The 21,095-nt window shown below is 40.0% G+C and overlaps 1 protein-coding gene across 1 annotated transcript in view; it reads left to right on the top strand.

Moving 5' to 3' along the window:
• Positions 1-20,868, top strand: part of PXDC1 (PX domain containing 1) — a 94,836-nt gene extending 73,968 nt beyond the window's left edge. The window contains exons 2-5 of the mRNA XM_078688042.1: positions 7,551-7,642; positions 12,099-12,216; positions 16,743-16,854; positions 19,644-20,868. Coding sequence (XP_078544168.1) covers positions 7,551-7,642; positions 12,099-12,216; positions 16,743-16,854; positions 19,644-19,761 — 440 coding nt within the window. The 3' untranslated portion in view covers positions 19,762-20,868. The remainder of the gene's footprint in view (positions 1-7,550; positions 7,643-12,098; positions 12,217-16,742; positions 16,855-19,643) is intronic.
• The last annotated feature ends 227 nt before the right edge of the window (positions 20,869-21,095 follow it).

The raw sequence follows: 21,095 nt of genomic DNA, 5'->3' as shown, positions 1-21,095 counted from the left end.
CACCAGTGTGCAGGTTCCCGGTGGGCCCACTCCATTCACCCATTAGCCCAAGTGAGGCCATTTTAGGGTCAGGCTTGATTAGCTTATGAGACACCTGAGCTAGCGTTTTTTGTATTTCCTACCATTATTGCTGAATATTGGAACACAGCCATGTTGTATGAAAGAAAGTGAGGATTTCGACTCAAACCGGAGGCAGTTGGGGGAGGGGCTTCTCTTCATTTTCCATAAGCTAAGATGCTGCAGCAGACTCTGTGAAAGTACTTCGGTTGTATCAGACGGAATCACATCGTCACCTCCATCCGTGGTATGTTCCGACAGTATTTTGGCCTAAATGTAATATTGAGCAGGCCTTATCAAGGTAGGCTTATTTTCAAGTTCTCATCTAGAGACCACACCCACAGCAACTTGAACCTTGAAGTTAAATAATTATGCTCTTAGGGACAGTGATTGCCAGTGCTTTGTTAGAGCTGGATACATTTGTGTAAATGGGTCGGAACCACTCCTGCTTTAATTCCAAACATGCATCAGGATTCCTGGTGAGGGAAGCCTCACTCTTTATGGCAGTGATGCACCGCCACTATGACAAGGTGAAATGCGTGCAACATTCTTGTCTGACGGTCTTGTGCCTTCCATGCTATACAGATCACCCTGCGTTTCTAGTAGGGCCTCAGGATTTGTGTGTCTAATTGGGCATCATTTGAGGTTATGATTGGACATAGGCATTGCTGAGCTGGCTGGCAGGAAGAAGACTGGATTAGCTGGGGAACATTTAACTGATCCAGCCTTGAAAATACCAATTCCAATCTCACTTGCCAAGTATCCATCTTATGGTTCTCTCACTTGCCCTGCCTGAGTTCTGCCACCAGAGAGCAGAACTGTTTAAAAACAATGTGACTGGTTTCATTTGATTTTGTATTCTTAAATGGTATCCATTCACCTACATATAGGGCTATAATAACATTCTGCCTGAAGAACTGTGTCGCCTCAGTATATGCGCACACGTGCTCTGAAAATACACACTTTGGGAGGTGTCCAACCACAGAGCTGGCAAGTGGCGAGACTCAAAAGCAAGCAGGCCATACTTACAAGATTTTAAAAAGATGCACATGATATGGGTCTGGCCTGCAGCCTGCCCCTGGCTCTTAAGAGCTTATCCAAGTAATTTGGAAACTGGTGTGACAATGCTGCCTAATTAGCATGGCAATGATGCTTGATATTCTGGAGAATGTGGAATCTGACACGCCAGTGCTACTACACTTTGTTTCAAATTACATTCAATTCAGAAAACTGAGTTACTCAGAAGAGCTTTTTACTACATAGCATCTACTACCACCTGAACTTACACCAACTCTCCAGACCCCTCGTTCACACTCCCCATATCCGCTGAAGCAACAATGGAGGATGCTTCTTCTCCTACCTCGCTGTCAAGTCCTGCAACGATCTCCCCCTGCTACTCTAAACAGCCTCTCTCCCTGAATTGAGACAAGGACTCAAGACCTGGCCCATCCACTGATCCCATTGAGAACCCAGTACTTGGATTCCCTCATGGGTGATTAGCCGAGCTGAACAAATCATGAGTTGACTGATTGAGTGATTGCCTTTACCAGTGGTTTTTAACCTGTATTCCATGGATCCCAGGGGGTCTGCAAAGCCTTCTTTGACAGTCGGTAACTGCTTAGAAAATGAAATAATATTAACAGAATAATGCAATCTGTATAAATAAAGAAGCAAAATGTGAATGTACAAATTCGAAAGCGGTCAGTAATTATGATGGAATTTGAAATTTAATTTAAAAACAGAGTTAGTAGCCTCTGATTGATTTGTGGGAGCAGTGCAAATGCATCAAACAGAATATAGTATGGAGGGACCTCAATTTAATTTAGAAAAGCTGCAACTTTCTCATTAAAATTAAAAAAAAATTATATTTGGTTGTGAATTATTAAAATATTTCATGATTTGTGTATTTGTTTGATGAATGCTTGTTTATGTATGTATTGTGTATTGTTTTGAGGTTCAAATCATCGAATATGCTTAGCTTTGGTGCCTGCCTTCTAATATTGACTCAGCGAGGGTCCTCGGATTCCAATATTGCTTTAGTGGGGGTCCCCATACTCATTCTTTGTGCATTTCTTCTAGCACTCTGAAGTGACTAAAGTGATTCATAGCACTATTCAAAAGTTCGATATAAATAAATAGAAACATTAACTGTAATGGCAGGATGATGCAGTGATGTGAGAGCTACTCGCCGAAATCTGTTGTGATTTTCAGAGTGCAGAGTCTGATACTAAAAAGCCAATCACAAGCTTCCTTCTGTGGTCAAAAAGTTTAAACCAATAAATTCAGTTATTTTAACATCCCAGCCTTCAATCAGTTTGAGATAAGTGAACTGATTGGGTAATCCCACACCTGTTAGTCACAGCACTTCAAAACGGATACGGTGCTATAAAAAAACATATTTTTGTTATTCGTTTTATTAATTCGTTTTGAAGTACTGTGATGGATGATGACATATGGTGGCAGCCCTGTGACATGTCAAATAATGAATTCTGAGGGAACTTTATTTTCTTAAGCATAAAAGATGTTAGACAAATTTATCCTAAATATCTCCAGGTGAAAAAACATTCAAACTTTCATATTGAAGATTGTGCATCTTTTGCTTGAACATCTTTAGTTTACTTCTCAGCAATATAATTTTCAATTTGGGGATGCAACTGTATCTGGCATGTGATGGCTGTAGTTATTATTGTATCAGGAGAGGATCATAAGTTTTTATGTTAGTGGTCAGACTGGACTGGGAAACCAAAAGCAGCCTTGGCAAAATCCATCCATCCATCCATCCATCCATCCACCCACCCATCTCCTTCTCTCCTCTCATCTACCTCTCTCTTTCCCTGTGTCTCTTGGAGACCACTGTGCTTGCCATAATTAACCTTGGTGACCTCAGGAAAGTGACAGAGGCAACAGCAGTGGCCGTGGGTTTTCAAATCCGGACCAAAGTGCTTAATTTGAGCCGGTGTTTCCCGGTGCTGAGAACCGGCACTTAATTGGTTTCCGGTGCTCGGCACCAGCACCTAATTGTCAACACCACCCTGGCACTTATGTTATGTTATGTAAAATTATTTATAAAGCGCTCTTACACCAAGCGGTTTCATGGCGCTGGAAGCGGGGTGACAGCAATAGTGAAGAGACAGGACTTACTCGTAAGCTTGTGAAAACAAGAGAGTTTTGAGACGTGTTCTGAACTGAGGGTAAGAAGCTACAGATATAACTTCAGTTGCGAGGGAATTCCAGAATTGGGGAGCCAGAAAAGAGAATCTGAGACCGCCATGTTTTTTTCGTTTGAAGGAGGGAATCGTGAGCAGTTTGAGGTGAGAGGAGCGCAATTCGCGTGCAGGGGTGTATCGATGAATCCTAGAGGAGATGAAAGATGGACTTTAGCCGGCCAGGGCTTTAAAGATGGTACAACCCAGTTTGAATATGCTGCGTTTAGCAACCGGGAGCCAATAAAGGCTCTTCAATAGAGGGCATACGTATTGATGCTTAGGCTGATGGTAGATAAGCCTAGCTGCTTGGTTTTGTACCAGCTGGAGGCGGCAAAGTTGGTATGCTGGGATGCCAACATAGAGTGAGTTTGCATAATCTATGCGGGAAATGACCAGGGCCAAGATGACAAGAGTGAGGGCCTCAGTGGTCAAGAATCTACAAATCCTCCGGATTCGGCGGAGGTGGAAGAAGCAGGAGGATACTACTGCACCAATCTGGGGCTTCAGGGACAAATAATTACAGATTAATACCCCAAGGCTTTTTGCCATGTCCACTGGGCAGGGGGGATTGCCCAGGAGAGGCAACCAGGAGCTGGAGTTCCAGGGGTTTGCGGCTCCTCCAGTCAGGATTAGCTCAGTTTTATCCGGATTGAGTTTCAATTGATTGGTGTACATCCACTCGCTAATTGAGGTCATAGTAGACTGGCACTTAATATTTTACAAATGAAGCACTGCCAGCCTTCAACGGCTCTGGCCGACCCGGGAAATCCCTGATTTCATAAAAGGCCTGCACGCCCTGTGAGTGGTGACTTAAGTGTCTGTTTATCTGCCTAAGTAGGTTTTGTGTTGCTTTTTAAATATTTCAAATATTGTACTCTCCTTTACTCAATGACGCCATTTTGTGTGATACCACTAGAGGCATAGGTTTTGTTATACTCCTTCTTGTTTATTTATCTGCTTATTTACTAAGACGTTTTATAAAGCTCTGTGTGTCACCTTTTGCTTACCTCAGTGCTCTTGCTGGGGGTCAAGGGGTGTATACTGTCCCTGCTATGCCATCCATACAGAAGGTACGACATAGGCTCCATTACTCTTCTTAATTCTAACGAACTATGCATTTACTCCAATGGCCCCTACACCAGCACGCACAACTTGCACTTGGGATGTTAGCGCTAGATACATTTGATAACTGTGGGTGCTCTGCTGCGCCGCAGAAACAACCTGGAATGGGATATGGTAACAACAATGCATAGATCAGGCTGCACATTGGTGAGACTCTACCAGCCAGTGCCAAATAACACAGTTTTAGTGAGTGAGTGAAAAAATCTTTGATACAGAATAGTGAGGGAAGATCATTAAATGAGTTTTTTTGCTAAAGGCATCTCCACCACCCCACCTATTGCAATGTATATAACCATTACCAAGCTTGGGATACTCCAGACTATGTTTACAAGGTCTACTGAGGCTTGCCACAAAGCAGGCTCGGACTCTTAATATTTAAAAGATCTGTACACTAAAACGTCCATGTTTAAACTGTCTTCCCTGGGCATTGAGCACCGTATATAATGCTGAATCTTTCTACATCCGTAGATTGTTTGCTATCTCAGGAAGCCTTTTCCCAATATACATCTAAAACCCTACATGACAAAGCTGACCCTGACTTAAGTCTCATTGAGGCTTCTCCTTTCTTTGTCCAGAGTGACCCTCACAGTATAACCTCATTTTAGTCTCATGTCTGTCTGCCTTAATCACTTATTTTAATAATGCAAATAGGCTGCACCTCATTTCACATATCATAATTTTTCCTTCTTTAAAACCCTACCACTGCAACCTATAAATACCTAATCTCCACCAGTTTATCTATTTATCTTACCAACCACTTGTCTGAAACCATATAGCCCTCATTAATGATCACACTAAATGGTATTCATTTTAATTGGCCACAAAGTGGAGTAAAAGCACGAGATGTGTTTTTCTTCAGAGCACATGACTAATTACAATAACCAACAATAACCACTGGATTAACCAATAACCTTGGGTTCCAGAGTAGCATGCTACCTGCTACTTGTCATGGGTATTATTATATAATACATATTGGGGAAGCTTACATGATTATACAGTGTGCCAGTGACTTAATATTATGCTATCTATCGAAATAATGTAGAGCCTACATTTTCTTAGGTAAGGAATACTAGTGCCACCCTGTGTTATTTATGTGTATTGCAGGCATACATTCAAACAGCAAGCCAGACGCATTGATATTTGATAATGTTTTTTTTCTATAAAGTCTAATACAACATCATGCCTCTCAAATGACTAACTTGATACCCGCCTCCTTATTTTTCGCACTTTTTTTGTCTCAATTACTTTAGCTGATGAAACAGCAAACCCTACTTTTGATTTTAACTGTTGTCACCCTTTATGGTATTACTCTCTGTCCCAAAACTGTTGTGTGAAAAGGTAAATGTAACATTTTGCAATCAAATTAAGATTTAAAAAAATAATAAATTCGTTACGTAAAAAAAAAAGAATTGTTAAATATATATTTGTGCTGTGTATCATTTGAACTCCTCCTGTAAGTTTTGACATTTTACATAGGTGGTAGCTAGTATGACATATCTAGTTTTAAAGATTTGGCCGGTCTATATTTTATAGGGCCAGATTTGCAAAGGTAAATATACATGTGCATATTTACTCACACACATATTTACTACTACACTAAGGGGTAACTTTCCACGTTTTTTGCTACTGACCATTTCTAATTGAAGATTAATGTCTAGGTGTTGCGAGTGGAGAAAGATGTTATAGCTTATTATATAAATTAATGCAAAATATTTATGAATAACCTGCTAAATATTATAGATTTACATCATATTTACTCGTCAAATTAAATGTTTATCAAGTTATAGCATCAATTAAATATATTTAAATGTATAAGTAATCATTTTGAAACAATAATTGTGAAAAATATTCACACTCGTATTTTTTTTAATTTGTATTTAATATTTAGTAAACTTGATTAAAAGTTATATATTTAGTTTAAACCACTTTTTTTTTTTTAAGTTTTGAGTTTTAATGTCATTTTTAAAAATTAAGGTTATTATTACATTTTAAAAAAAGAGGGTCTTACATTTTTTCCATAGGATCCCACCACCAATACTGCTGAAAACCAGAACCTGCCAAATTCTTAGCATTTCTAATCTTGAAGCCACCCGCTGCATCTTTCCTTCAGCACTCTACACTTCCTGCCTCTTTATCTTGCTCTAGCAGGCCCTTTTCATCCCTGTTTTCTCTCTTTGTAACTGTTTTCTAATCCCTTTCTTCATCCTCCATTCTGCCTTTTCTGTTCTACGTCAAAGCCTTATAATGAAAAAGAAGTCTCATACCCTAAAAATGACTGTTGATTCCCACCACCTGCGCAAAGTATGCTCTGGATGCAGGTCAGAAAAACAGACACGGGCAGGCAAAGTCTTGGCTTGTTATTATCTATACTTCCAAGATAGTTGCCGCATTGCAAATGATGACTGTCTTGGAAGTATTGAAAATAACAAGCAAAGATGGCTGCCTTCTGCTTTTCCAATGCTTGTTCTGCATTGGCAGACAATATTGGCAAGCATCAAGCACTGGGAAAGTGAAACTGATCGGCTTCAACAATGCTAGTTAAATCCATCAATAAAATGACACTGAAGGCCCAGTGGAAGCCTGCCAGTGTGTTACTAGTATGCCCCGATTTTGCTTTCAAAATCTACATGTTGGCAACTTTCTAAATGTGATCATTGTGAGCATCTGTGTAGGACAAACATTTTTCTATTAGTGGTGTATGTAATTAGAAATCTGCAGGTGAATTTGGGTTAGGTTTACAAACTTTCCATTAGTTAAATCATATAGTGGTTCATGGAAATTTACTCATGGGCAAAACTTCCCACTAAAAAGTTTTTTTTTTTAATGTTCTGTGACAGTTTTGTTGATGGGGCGTTGTTTTCAGTTTGTTTTTTCACAAGCTTGTTTTAAAAAATAGTTGTTACCTTTATCACATGTGCCAAAATGGCAGCATTTTAGAAAAACGTCACAAAGTATGGAATTGCAAAATTTGACAAGTTTGTCCACCACGAATTCTTTTGTGATTTAGTTAATAGGCACATCATGTAGCATAACGAATGGGACACTTTGGACTGTGGTAAAGCATGTTGTTATATTGTAGCGTTCATCAGCTGTCTGTCTGTACATGCAAACACTTACCAGCCCTGCCCTTCTTTGACACTTCTCCTTTGTTTCCATTACATCTAGGGCTCATCACCATCAAAGCAGCTCATGATATTGAAGCAAGACTTAATGAAGTAGAGAAACTTCTCAAGACCATCATAAACATGCCGTGGAAGGTAAGTTAAACATTCTAGTCCTGGGCCTAGGGAAGGATAGAACTCTAAAGTCTCTGTAGAATATGTAAGAACTATTTTTGTGGCTGGTCCCTGTGTTCCTTGCACACTAGGCCAATATTCCTCAAAGACGAGGTGCTTTTCTAAGATAAGGTGACTGCAGAGGTGATACTCTTCCACAATTTCTTCATTTGAAAGCAATAAGAATTTAAGTGCCCCCAGATTGCAGATTGCTATTGTTACGGCGGGATTTCTGATCTATTGCTATAGGTCTAGATCCCAACTCAGGTCGACTGAACCGTTGATACCTGTCATAGAGTAAAAGGCAATCCACTACTAGGTCAATCAGTTAAGGACTTACACCACTCTAAAGAACCACTTACTACGAATACGTTTTAAAAGTTTATTATAAAGCCAAAGTTAACTGGAGATACAAACATCTCAAAATAAGGTTCAAAAGATATACTGGTATCAATACAAACATAAATTTTCTAAACGCTCTTAGTCGGCAGAAGAATATCACCAAAACCAATTCGAAAATCATCAGAGTTGCAAGAATAGACACAAGCTGTAGCTTATGAGTCATTTACAGAAAGGAAGAAAATCCAGATTAGACTGTCCAAACACTAGACTAAGTGACATCCCTACTTAGTAAAATCTTAACCTAAAAAGGTGTCAGCCGTGGTGACTTCCAAAGAAGATCACTCACTTCCCTTAGTCTTCGTTGTAAATCGGTGTCTCGCATTTATCCTACCTGCCTACCCATCCGCTCTCTTAGGTTCCTCAGACCATCTGCCCTAACTCCACCCAGGGGTGCTGTCCCTAATACAAAATTCACATTTACAATAGAAACGCCCTTTAGAGACGCCCCTCACGTGGTGTCAGTTCTGGCATTTTCCATGCTGATACTCCTCTGGGCCCATCGTTAGCGTTGACCTTGCTTCTCAGGCTCTTCTCCGGCAGGACGGTACCCCCCAGGAAATTCCTGAAGCCTCCTCCAGGCCTGTGCCTGGCTCCCTGAACAAAACTCTATTCATCACTCTCTTGATTGGAACCTCCTCGCACCTGCAATCAGACACTTGTACAGTGGGCCCCAAATTCCGGCCTCCACCGTATCTTCTAAGTCGTAAACCTTCGAGCAGGCTCAGCAATTTATGCTTAACATAACATTCCTCTAACTAACACATGCAGATCAAAAGAAATGACCTTATCTATTCAGGCCTACTAGAATTACATGAAACGGGCCTGTGCACTCTGTAAACCTTTAATTTCTTAGTCTAAACAGTATTCTAACTTATTACACACAATGGTTATATGAAACACTTCTATAAAACATATATTTCAGTTCTATGATCAATAATACTTTGAATTACAACAACATTAAAATCCATATCATGTGAAAGTATAACAGCACCTTTCATTCTCTGTGAACTGCCATGTGGCCTACACATTTCTACGTTTATCAGTATTACATTCTCCTCTACAACAGCCACATAACATGGGATTAAAACATCATTCTAACATCTCTACACACTTCTACATTAGCTTTTCACACTGATATATGCATTCTATTTTAATTAAACACTCTTATGTATTTTCTTTACTAAACTAATGCGACGTGCTTGTAAATATGGTGCACTTCTAATTTTTTCTCTATTTGCGCTCTCTCACTATGATCGTCTTTATAAGTTGAGGTGGGCGAGCCATGAATGTTTTCACGTTTAGTAAATGTCTGTCTATGCAGTAGTATAACCTGATTTACTAAGGCAAAATGCTTCCGCATGTTAATGAAATATTTTTATTTATACTTTTGTAGAAATCATATCATATTTTGACGTTATGTTTGTTGCACAATATACATACCAAAAGGTTTTCATGGTTTAGCTCGTTCACAGACTCTTAGAGCCAAGCAAGATACATGACTCAGCTCTCCCTATTAATTTGTATACATGCCCTCCTCCATGTGTGACTCGGGCATAGTACATTGTAAAAGGTGAGGACTAGAAACATGAAGCTCTGCTCACATGCAGCAACTGACAGCTTTAACATCAAGGTTTCTCTTAGTAGAGACCTAGAGGGGTGCCTGGAGTGAAAAAACATTTAAAACAAGGGATCCCACGGCAGGGACTCCAGGCCATTGTGTTCTACATGAACTTAGTCATGAGTTCCCCGGGAAAACTACCAGGCCCAGGTCGGATAGACAGGGGCATAGCTTCAGCAGGGGTGTTTGGGGTGTGACACCCTTCACAATGCATTCTTAGCTTGGGTGAGAAATTGAGTTGTTGGTTAGAAAGGGGTGTGAGCCCTTCTCAAGCAACAGCCACAATCATTGTCAAGGTGATCCGTTAAAGTCACCGAATTTACCTGTACTTTTAAAAAAAAATGTATTTATCATTTTCAAAAAGAAAAAGAAAATGAAACATTACAAGGCGAATATTGCATTGATGCATCAAAAATACAAAACATAATAGGTGGACAATAATATTGGTGCGGTAGAGTAGCGTATAGCGCACAACTAAAGCCATAATAGTCGCTCGGGCACTGATCACAATCTAACACCAGTATAACTCAACTTCAACATTACCGTGAGAATAATGCAAAATAATACAGAATACAAACAAGTAAAACAGAAAACCTTACCAATGTCTTAGGTCTTCAGTTAATATATATCATCAGAATTTACCTGTACTTAACCCTTAGGTAGCTTGATGCAAAAGTAGTCTTGGACATCCTTGTCCAAGACATGTTATACAGGGACTGGTGAAGAGAATGATTTAATGGTTTGGTGCTAGTAATAATTGAATGTGTCATGAACATTTTGGCCTAGAGATGTTGCTATAAAATGTATCTTGACAGATGTTGGACGTACCCAGGTTTGCAAAGGGGTATTTAGGTACCTTGTCATAAACTTCCATCATTAGTGCAGCAGGATTAGTGGCACCATTACCCAGGGGATTTAGGGGGCAGGTGCATACCATTTTGGCTACATTTAAATGCCCCACCAGGCAGCACTAGTGGTCAATCTTCCTTGTTTGTCTTAGGGCCAACACATAGAATCTACCATTGCACGATTGACTAATTTCCCTCGCTCTGATGACACTCTCAAGATACCAGTGGCAAACCAGCTTACCACGAGGATAACCCTGGAGCACTTGAAAATTGCACCCACACAGGAACATAAATAATCATCAGTGGAACTGAACCTTCATATAGAATAGTCATTCAAAGGGTAGCTGTGCTACCACCACCCAATTACCTGGCTAAAAGCACATTTAACTGGCTACAAACACATTTGCAAAAGTGATCAGTCTTTCTGGCTCACACTATCAGGGTGGGTATCGCTTCTGTTTTAACTCTGGTCGTGGAAGTGTTGCGGTCCGCGACCTTTTGGTCGAAATTTTCATAGGTTCAAATAGAGTAAATTGTCACCTACGAATAAACCTAATGCACAAAGACCCAGCATGTACGTCAGTAGTCAACCACTGAGTACATTCGGGGCCCAATGTTTCCATGTGTCTCACCCAAAACCTTAAAAAAACTCCAATTAACCCTTCTCCAATCCCTCCCTGTTGTTATAGATCTTTCGAGTTGACTTGTCTTTACTTTTGTAACCTTTGTAGGCCTGTGCTTCCTTCAAAGAAAAAGAGCTTTCTGAGTGGAAGATGAGTTTCAGGTAGAGAAAGCCGGGCCATTCCTAACAGTAACCTATTATGAATTTTAAATTTATAGAGCAGAACTGATTAACTAGGGAAAGTATTACAAGTCAAGATTATTTTGCAGCAATCCTTACTGATCGCAATGACCCAATTGAAAATATCATCGAATAGCGCGCTAAAACGAGTAGAGGCTGCATCTGATACCGCTGTCTCCACAGAGGTCAAAATGGTCTCTCATCTCCCCTGTGAAAACCAACGTTTAGACCATTATTCCAAATTCCACAGCTTCCTGGTTGGGTTGCTAAATTATTTCATAATTCGACGTGTGTGTGTTGATGCTGCAATTTGTGATATCATGTTTTAGTATGGTGTATCAGTTTATATGCTCTTGAGGCTTAGTTGTATGACATAGTATTCTTCTTTAGACTAAATATACTTTAATTAAATGTCATTGAATTATTGGCTGTCTAGGGAATTATGACTTCTCCATTTGGTTGACAGTAAATTCATAGAAAACGGATTAGGTGGCCTAGTTCTTGTACAGCCTCGAGTAGGTAAGACTTTAAACCCTAGCACTCCCACACGGAATGATTGGCAGCAAAACATTAACTTTTAAAATGTTATGTCATGGCATACGGTATTTTTAGTTGTACTACACCATATTAACTATGAAAGTACCACACTTCTGCTCTAAGAAATTCATATGCAGAACTGAGTACATACAGCTGTGAGAGGACGATGCAGAGGAAGGGCATTGGCTGGAGTTTGGTTGATTTTAACTGGCTTCCTTCTTTCTTTTTCAGTATTGTCGGTCTGAAGTTGTCCTCACCTTCTTTGAAAGATCACCATTAGACCAGGTATTAAAAAATGATAATGTCCACAAAATCCAGCCCAGCTTTCAAAGTCCAGTGAAAATCTCAGGTAAATATTTCCTCTTTCCCTTCTTATTATCTTTCATATGATTCATCCCTATGGACCAACAAAGCACAACATTCCACCTAAAATCTAAGCTGTCATATATCTCTCTAACATTGGTGAAGGAAATTAACGCAACTGCTTAATGGGAACATCTGAATGCTTCATGGGACCCAGTATAGGCTTTCATTGATAGAATCATTTGAAGCTTGAAGGTAACAAATAGTTGTTCTTTTTGAGAGGTACTACAGAGGTGTTACCAGTTCTAAATGCCTTTTATTCAAGTAAAAATAGTGTGACTGCACATTAATTAAAAGTATAACTTTTGGAAGCAACGAAACCACTTTTACACTGAATGTTTTCGATCATTTCGTTGCATCTTATCCTGTATGCTGCTTGTCTTATACTGCATTGAATACACTTATTAAATATACTTCTGTATTCACAGTGCTTTCTGTCACCGTATGAAACCTCATAGCACTATGATTAACGCACCACTATTCCCCAATGCACCAAAGTAGGATTCAAATCAGTGACCTATCAATTGCACTGCTCACATTAACCAACTGAGCTTTCCTGCCAGAACAATGCATTTCTCACAGATTAGTTGAACTTGCATTCGTTTTTCATTTAAGAAGGGGGTCAATATATTTCATTGCCATTTACCTGTAGGCAAAAGGCCAGCAAAATAAAGGCATTTTTTGTTTTTATCTACGCCTCTGACCTTGCCCTAACTGTCACTGACATGTCACCATTGTACTCTGGATCACAGTTTCCATACCTTTTGTTATGTACTTGACTGCTGGAGGGTGCAGCATGTTAGAGCTCATATACAGCCTGACACAGTGACTAACACCACATAAGTTCATTCTCTGGCTAGTGCTTTATCTTCAAAGAATGAGACATACTTTCTTTTTACAGGTGTATACAAAAAGCTATTAAATAAATGACATTCACCTCGTCTGTTGCTGTTGTCAGGGCGTAACTTCAGGGGGGTGTTTGGAGTGTAACACCTTGCCAAAATAAATGCGTTTTCTGATGAATAGTTGGGTACAGGTGCTTTCACTCGAGTATGATGAGGTGCCTGTCAGATTTCATCTTGGATTTTTGCATGCACACACTGACAAAAACACACACACAAACACACACTCTCTCTCATCTCTGTTCTGAAAATCCTCAAAATGTAGAATTTCTCTCCTTTCCACTGCCCCATTAGCCATCTCATGCAGCCCTCTTGTCCTATAATGTATTTAAACATTTTATGCCAGCGGGATTGTTAGGAAATCTGAAGCTCACACACCCCGTGATCTTACTGACCAAGCTGCACTGCTGATTGTAGTGATATGAATATTAGCAGCTCTTTCAGTCACGCTGGAGAAAGGGACATATGAGACAGGCTTCCAGCTAGGATTGCCACTTGGCGGCTTTTTTACCAGCCTCTGCTGTATATTTAAATCCAGCCCAGTAAAAATATTAAGAAAGCAGAGAAATCCTCTATTTTCACCCTTCTGAAACATAAATCTAAAACAAAAAACACACAAAATTACATAGGGGGCTTATTTATAAACCCCTTGCGCACCGGTGCGTCACTTTTTGTGATGCTCTGGTGACGCAGGAGCAGCACTAAGCCACTTTTCTTTGGACTCATGGAAAGAGGAAATTGTCTGAGTTAATTGATTTTGTGCAGGTAGATGTCCCTTCCTGCACCAAATCAATCAGCCCCACAACACAGGCACCCTTTGCTACATGATGCAAGGGTGCCTGCGTTGGCGCCAGCAGGCCATTGATTATGCATCACTACTCTCCAATGCACCAAAAAAGGATTAAACAGTGACCTATCAATTGCACTGCTCACATTAACCAACTGAGCTTTCCTGCCAGAACAAGCATGATTTCTCACAGATTAGTTAAACTTGCATTCGTTTTTCATTTAAGAAGGCTTCAATAATTGCCATTCACCTGTAGGCAAAAGGCCAGCAAAATACTGGCATTACATGTGTGCGCATATGGCACACATACATGCCCTAAGGGCATGTATGAGCGCCACATGGCACCTTTACAAATGTAAAAAAGTACATTTGTAAAAGAATTCGCAAATTACCACCAACTACAAGTTGGTGGTAATTTGCGATTTCTTAGTGTGAAATTGCAAAACTTTATTGTTTCTTACATAGCATTTAAGGAATCGCTTTTTGCGATTTCTTAAATGTTAGTGCAAAATTATGGAATCGCCAATTTTGCGATTCCTTAATTTTGCGATGCGATTTTCTTCATACATCACATTTTCCGATTTTTTTTGTCTGCTTTTTTAGGAATCGCAGCGTTTGCGAGAAAAAACCGGATGATACATCTGCCCCTATATCACTCCCGTGAGTGTTCGTTGTTTTCCTTAAGTGCTACAATGGGCCCTTACCTTTTATATTCCTCCGTTTCTGTTTTGATGAATATTCGAATATAGTGTATTTTCCCAGTAGTATATGTAGCAAAAACGTTTTATGTTTTAAGTTTTTTGAAGTCACATATTAGTTTACATGATGGTCAGAATAGAAGGAAACATACTGCCAATATTTCCATAGCAAAGCAAAGACCTAAAGTCTGTAAAATAGATACTGAAATCCAATCATAGTGAATTAACATATCCCACCTGAGAAAGGGCTTACAACAGAGCATGCAGGTTACAGCCTATGTGTGGGGCTTGACATTCCAATTGTGATTTCAAGGTCCCAATGCCCTGTATCCCATATGGTGAGAGAGGCATCACCTCTTCATATTTTTCTGGATTGTGAGAAATGAGCAAGACCAGGCCTTCCCAATGGAGTATCTGGAGAACAAAAGCAAAAATACACCAATTAAGACATAAGCGAGCAAGTAACGAAATATAAGTTTTAACAACAGGGATAAAGTAAACTAAAGAAGAACAAGTAGTATGAGGAGATGAGCACTGGTGGAGGCTGAATGCCTTGAGATAGGATCCAACACAGGAGCACCCTCCAGCTTGTACAGCCTAATTTTAATTTGAGGCACTAAACTAACCAAAGGATCATTGCAATATGGCACCCATTGGACTATATAAAATAATTAATCATAGCTGAATGAATGAATGAATGAATGAAGGGGAATTTATCGAGCGCAACTAAGCCCAAGGGAATCAAGGCACTAAAAAGATGGTACAGCTGCTTGTAAAGTGGAGAAATGCCGAGCTACACGTACGCTTCTACAAAGAGCCAGGTTTTTAGTTGCTTACGAAAAAGAGAGAGCGATGTTTGCCCTCTTAGCTCAGCGGGAAGCGTGTTCCACAATTTTGGAGCAAGGGATGAGAACGACCTCCCACCCCATCTGGCTTTAGCGACTCGGGGGAGGGTCAACAGTTTTTTATTGGAGGAGCATACGGCTCAGCTGTGTGGAAACGTGTAGATGATGTACATTGTGGTTGTACTATTGGATAATGACCCCCAGAATAGTGTGGTACAAGAGAATCAAGGGGACAAATATCGAAAGATAAGAGCTTATAGGGAAGTATACATTTTCTACTTCTGAATAAGTGGAGTTAAAGTTTAGAAAATCTAGCCTTACCTGTTGATAATTAATTTTCAAAATTTTGTACGTGCAATTGTGTGGCATCCATATTGTGGTACTGATATTCATGGTGCACGCCGTATATTGTGGGGCAAAAAGACCAGCCAAAACGAACTCACTCATTATGCCTTTCACCATCATGTACAGTAGATCCTTTTCATATCTGTTCTCCTTTATTTTCCTTTATATGTAATTGAAACCTGTGTATATACGTAAATTGAATGAAGCATGTTTAAACTAGAAGTTGTCCTGTCATTTATAGCATGGATCTGTGTGTTTAATGTCAATAATTATTAACAATCCAAGATCCCCTGTTTGTCTATGCTCTTCGGAAATGTCTGTATTTCTGTGCTGCCCCTGAAGCTCTGAGAGGAGACACAGAAATACCCCCACATCGTTTGAGGAAAGCATGATTTACTATTCTAACCACAGTCCTCGAATGTTTTTGGAAGGGGTGTGTTTGTGAGCATTGCCATACTGTCGACTAATTGGGAGAGTACAAATACCAACATGTCCTTGTGCTCGCCTGAAATGTTCTCGCATTTGCACCAGCGACTTGGAGGCATAACCAGATGGGGAGCTTCAACAGAGCTCCCCATCTGGCTGTAGCGGGTATTTTTCCGGGACGCTGGACGGATGGGAGATGGTTTTGCACCAGTGGGGGCCTTTTCTTTTATATCTGGGGGCCAGTTTTGCACCAGTGCTGAAATATTGGCCCCAGTACCAAAAGAAGCAGTGCTTTACACTTGCGCCTCCGCTAAAGGGCTGGTCCTACAAAACTGCCGGGGCTGCTTTGGGCTCCCAGTCCGGCCCTGATGAGCTGGCACAAGTCATCAGGAATATTAAATTCTGCAATGTGATATATGAGAGCCGCATTTTAGAGCATGCGATATTTGGTGCTTTGGGGTAAAGCGAACACTCAGAGACTAATCCATTTTGTCTTTATTCCAATACAGAAATCATGCGATCAAATGGATTTTGCTTAGCAAACACAGAAACCATAGTTATTGATCACAACATAACAAATGGGAAAGATGAAGACCTAGATGTGGACACGGCAGAACACTTGTAAGTATATTACACCATGGCCTTCTCTCTTTAACTGTCTACTACTTTTTATTGTAAATCCCTCACCAGGGCGGGGTTTATTTACTGATAGGGCGTAAGCACTTCCGAGATAAATGTGCATGGAACCATTATGCTGATTATCAATATAAAATAGTGGCGAAATAGACTGTCTTTGACGGAGAGGCAGTGGGAGACAGCTAACCACAGAAACCCCACCACAGTCAGGGCTGGTCACATATTAAATTACTTCTGCTTAGTTGGGCTTTTTCAATTAATTGTGTACCTCATAAAGACATATGAGGATTCCTGAGGTAAACAAGGTTGTGTAGTTTAAATGTACCCCTGCCCAGCATAGATGTGCAATCAGGCTCAGGACTTGTTTCCGTGGTGTCTCATCAAATCTCCGCTTCCTGGATCCTGATGACCCCGTACATGATCAGGGAAAAGAAGGATACTGAGTTACAGTCTTTGTCTTTCCTCACTACCAACTGACAGGGAAGATAATAATCCTGGGGAAACATCAGTTTAATAGAGTGCCCGAAGTGGATGAATGGATCAAAGAAATATATAATCTGGCCATTACAGAGCAGATCAAGTTTAGGTGAAGGGACACAGTGGAGTTCTCTAAAGATTTCCTGATCATACTTCTTAAAATTGGATTATAACTGAAGTGTAGTTTTCTTATTCTATTCCTCTTATATATCAGATTTAGACAGATTTAGACATGTAAGATGTTCCCATAATTTTTTCTTTTTTTTCTTCATTTTTGCAGATGGGATTTTAAATGGAGTCTTGACTTTAGAGCTTTAGTTAAATATGGATACATGGATTACAGATCATTTTAGAATATAGTGTGTAATATAATATATTCGTATTTATATATCATTAGGAAGAATTGGCTTTTTGTTAAACCAATACATTATAGTTATTGTTCAGGATATTGAAGTAAGTTCAATAAAGTATTGAAGGAATTGTTTTTAATTAGCTCCTTAGTGTCTGTTAGTGAGTGTTCTTTTGTAGACCAACTTCCTTTCAGTAGCATGTGTAATAGGTGGTACCAATCCTGGTGCGTATAGAGATCCATTGATGTTTGGGAGCAAACATGTAACAATGGGCAGAGGGGAGGTTGGGAAGAGTGGGGTGTCTTTGTGGACATCGCTGTGTATGATCTTTTTGAACCTGAGATCACTTTCACAACTGGATCTCACTTGCTTTTTTTCTGCAGTAGCAGAGCACTGTGATGCCCTTAGTTCACCTCAAAGAGGCCTATGAAATTTCCCCTTAACCTCACTGTCTTATACATTGCATCAGTAGTTGCAATGGCGGCACTTGATTGTGTTGGTCCATCACCTGCCTAACCGCCTCTGCATATTTCTTGATCCAGCGAATTGTATTTTAAGAAAAACTATTCAGGAAAATCACACCCACTCATTTAGTGAACCTCAGAATTAACTTCGATTGTGACAAGGGTTGCAGAGCTCTTTTTTACTCAAAGGGGAAATAGTTAGCTGTCTCAGAAAACTCAGGTTCTCAAAGACTCACGTTCTAATCCTAAATTCCCTTTTCAATCAATTTATTTGAGCATGGGCAAATCACCAAATCTCTCAGAACCACATTTCCAGGGTCGACTAGCAACGTAAAAAATATGTAGGGCACAGCAAAACTCACTGGTATAAGGCCTTTCTCCTCTCCCGATGACGATGAGGAGGAATGGAAGGTGGTTTACTTCCTGCATGCAAATCCAACCAATCCTGGAGATGCTCTCATGCAGTTAGCAGCTCCAGGATTAGTTGGAGCAGGCTAACCCAGTGCTCATTTTGAGGCTGGAGCCTTGTGCCTGCAATCCCTTGACTGTTTTACAGCACTGGGATTTCAGGCTCTGAAATGTGCGTGACAGCTGGCTAATCTGTCATGCGCATGGAGATCTTGAAGCAGTCATCCTGCAATACGCAGGAACCTGTCTGTCCCAACCCCACCATCACGCTTGCACTAGCGCGGCACACAGAATAGTAAAATGGCAATGACCATTGTATTATTCTGTGTGTACTTGCTGCGCTCGCAGCAGGTGGGGCGACACTCCTCCGCCTTAAAAGAGGAGCCGCCGCTGCACATTTCCCTTAGCTGGAAAAATTAGCATGAATAGAAAATGGCTGCACACCAGTAACACATTCTCTGCTAGATGACACCAGGTTGTCAGACATTAATAATTATGTGACTACTGTATTAATTACTAATATCATTTACATAACGTTGTGGGTTCCATGATTTTATAATTATGATTTTAAGCAAAACTATGACCCATATGACATCAAAGGAGAATGAAAGAGAGCCATGAAATAGAACTCATAGCACAATGCTTTCAATTTAAAAAAAAAAATTAACTGCCTCCAAAATAAACAGGTTTAGCTAATGCTGGATGTCTATAGAAAGAAAGTTCAAATGTTTTGCTGCCAATGAAAGATAATAGTGTCCCCTTTTGATGTGCACTTACGCCAGGGGGACATCACCAACATCGCCTCTATGAACCTGAGGGAACAACCTGAAGAGTGTGGCTGGAACAAATCCTCATGAGGATAATATGTTCAAAATGAAGGCCAAAATATCTGTGCACAAGGCGATTCTTGAAGGAACCCTAATTTTTAGATTTTAAATATTAGTTGAGTTAAATTAGAATAAAATATAATTGATAGTGTGACAGAGTGATGAAGGTCATTTCTGACAATGATGCTGAGATTTAATATTGCACGTCTGTGTTTTAGTTTAATAACGATCATTCTTTTTGTTTTCAGATTCGAGAACGGATCTGAGTTTTCGACTGAACAAGAGGACAGCGATGATCCAACTGCTTACGTCACCAACCTGTCCTACTACCACTTGGTCCCCTTTGAGACAGACATTTTGGATTGAACTGTATTAGATACTGTCTTTATTTCACCCAGAAGTTCTTCTTGTTTGCCTTTGCTGCTACCTACTTGGCAAAGTTCAGCTGACCAAATGCCTTTTCAACCATACATCACATAGGATACCACGTGGACCAGCCAAACTTGGAACAATACAAGGTGGAACCATGATGTCTTCATGCCTACTGCCTTCTCCCACCAGAGAGCTGGCACTGCATATAGTGGATGCCCCCTTAAGTCTTATTCATCTAAGCCATCTTCACAATGAAACACATGCAAGTGACGGACATGTTTGTGATAGGTCACAAGCGCAGAAAGTGCTGGTGTATCACAAGCTGGCCTTAGCGGTGAATTGCTGGTTTAAAGATAGCCAATACCTTGGGTTCAGTGCTTTATAAGGATGTGCCTGCCAATTGAGTATTCTTTACTGAACAGACCATTCTTCTTCCGATATAGTACAAATAATAATATCTTGATGCAAAAGCCAAGCAAAAGTCTTACAGGCTCAGAAAATGTGACAGGAAGACCACTTCAAAATGTGTTGACACACATGCACCAGCAAAACAAATGTATATTTCCTCCAAGGAGGGCCAACATGTCTCAAAGCTGAACACAAGACTCACTTTGTTGTTTGAGGAAAAGCTTTTTTTCCAAGCATGGTCCGCATTCTCCAAATGAGAGGCGTTTGAGAATGGATTCTACATTGACATTGGTCACACCTCCACACAACATGGAGTCTGAAAAGGCTGCTACCCCATTCCACCATGTACCACTTGGCCTGCTTTGCATAGGCATGCTAAATTAATCATTACTGAGCAATGAAATATTAACCTTTCTTCAGTCGCCAAAACCATTGTTGGAGAAATCATCATTGATTATTTTTAATAAGCTCCAAATTGCAGTGCGCGCTTGGTGATTTGATTGAGCGAGCCTTACCTGCAACGTTACGCAACCCACTTTCTGCTCTGTGTACTAACAGGAAGAATTTGCTAATGTAAATAATAGTAAATTATTGAGAATCCTAATTCTTTTATACAATATGTTTTGAAATCTATTTTAATTAAATGAAATGTACAACTTGCAACAAATATAATAAATATTTGCAGGTGATGGAGATGTGCTATATATTTTCTTTGTAAAATGAAAGAAATAATGCAACCAATAGTCTTCGGCTGACACACTTCCTTCCATAGTTGCAGTTAAGAAATGCAATATAAAAACATATTTCACAGGACCATCTAATTTAGGCAGAGGATCTAGGAGTACACTCCCTCTTTATTGCATGTAGTATATCGTATGACAAAAATATTGCATCCAATACATTGAGCTAACTGTTACATC

This window comes from Lissotriton helveticus, chromosome 4_1 (assembly GCF_964261635.1).
Source record: "Lissotriton helveticus chromosome 4_1, aLisHel1.1, whole genome shotgun sequence".
Taxonomy (NCBI): domain Eukaryota; kingdom Metazoa; phylum Chordata; class Amphibia; order Caudata; family Salamandridae; genus Lissotriton; species Lissotriton helveticus.
This window is presented reverse-complemented; position numbering and strand designations above follow the sequence as displayed.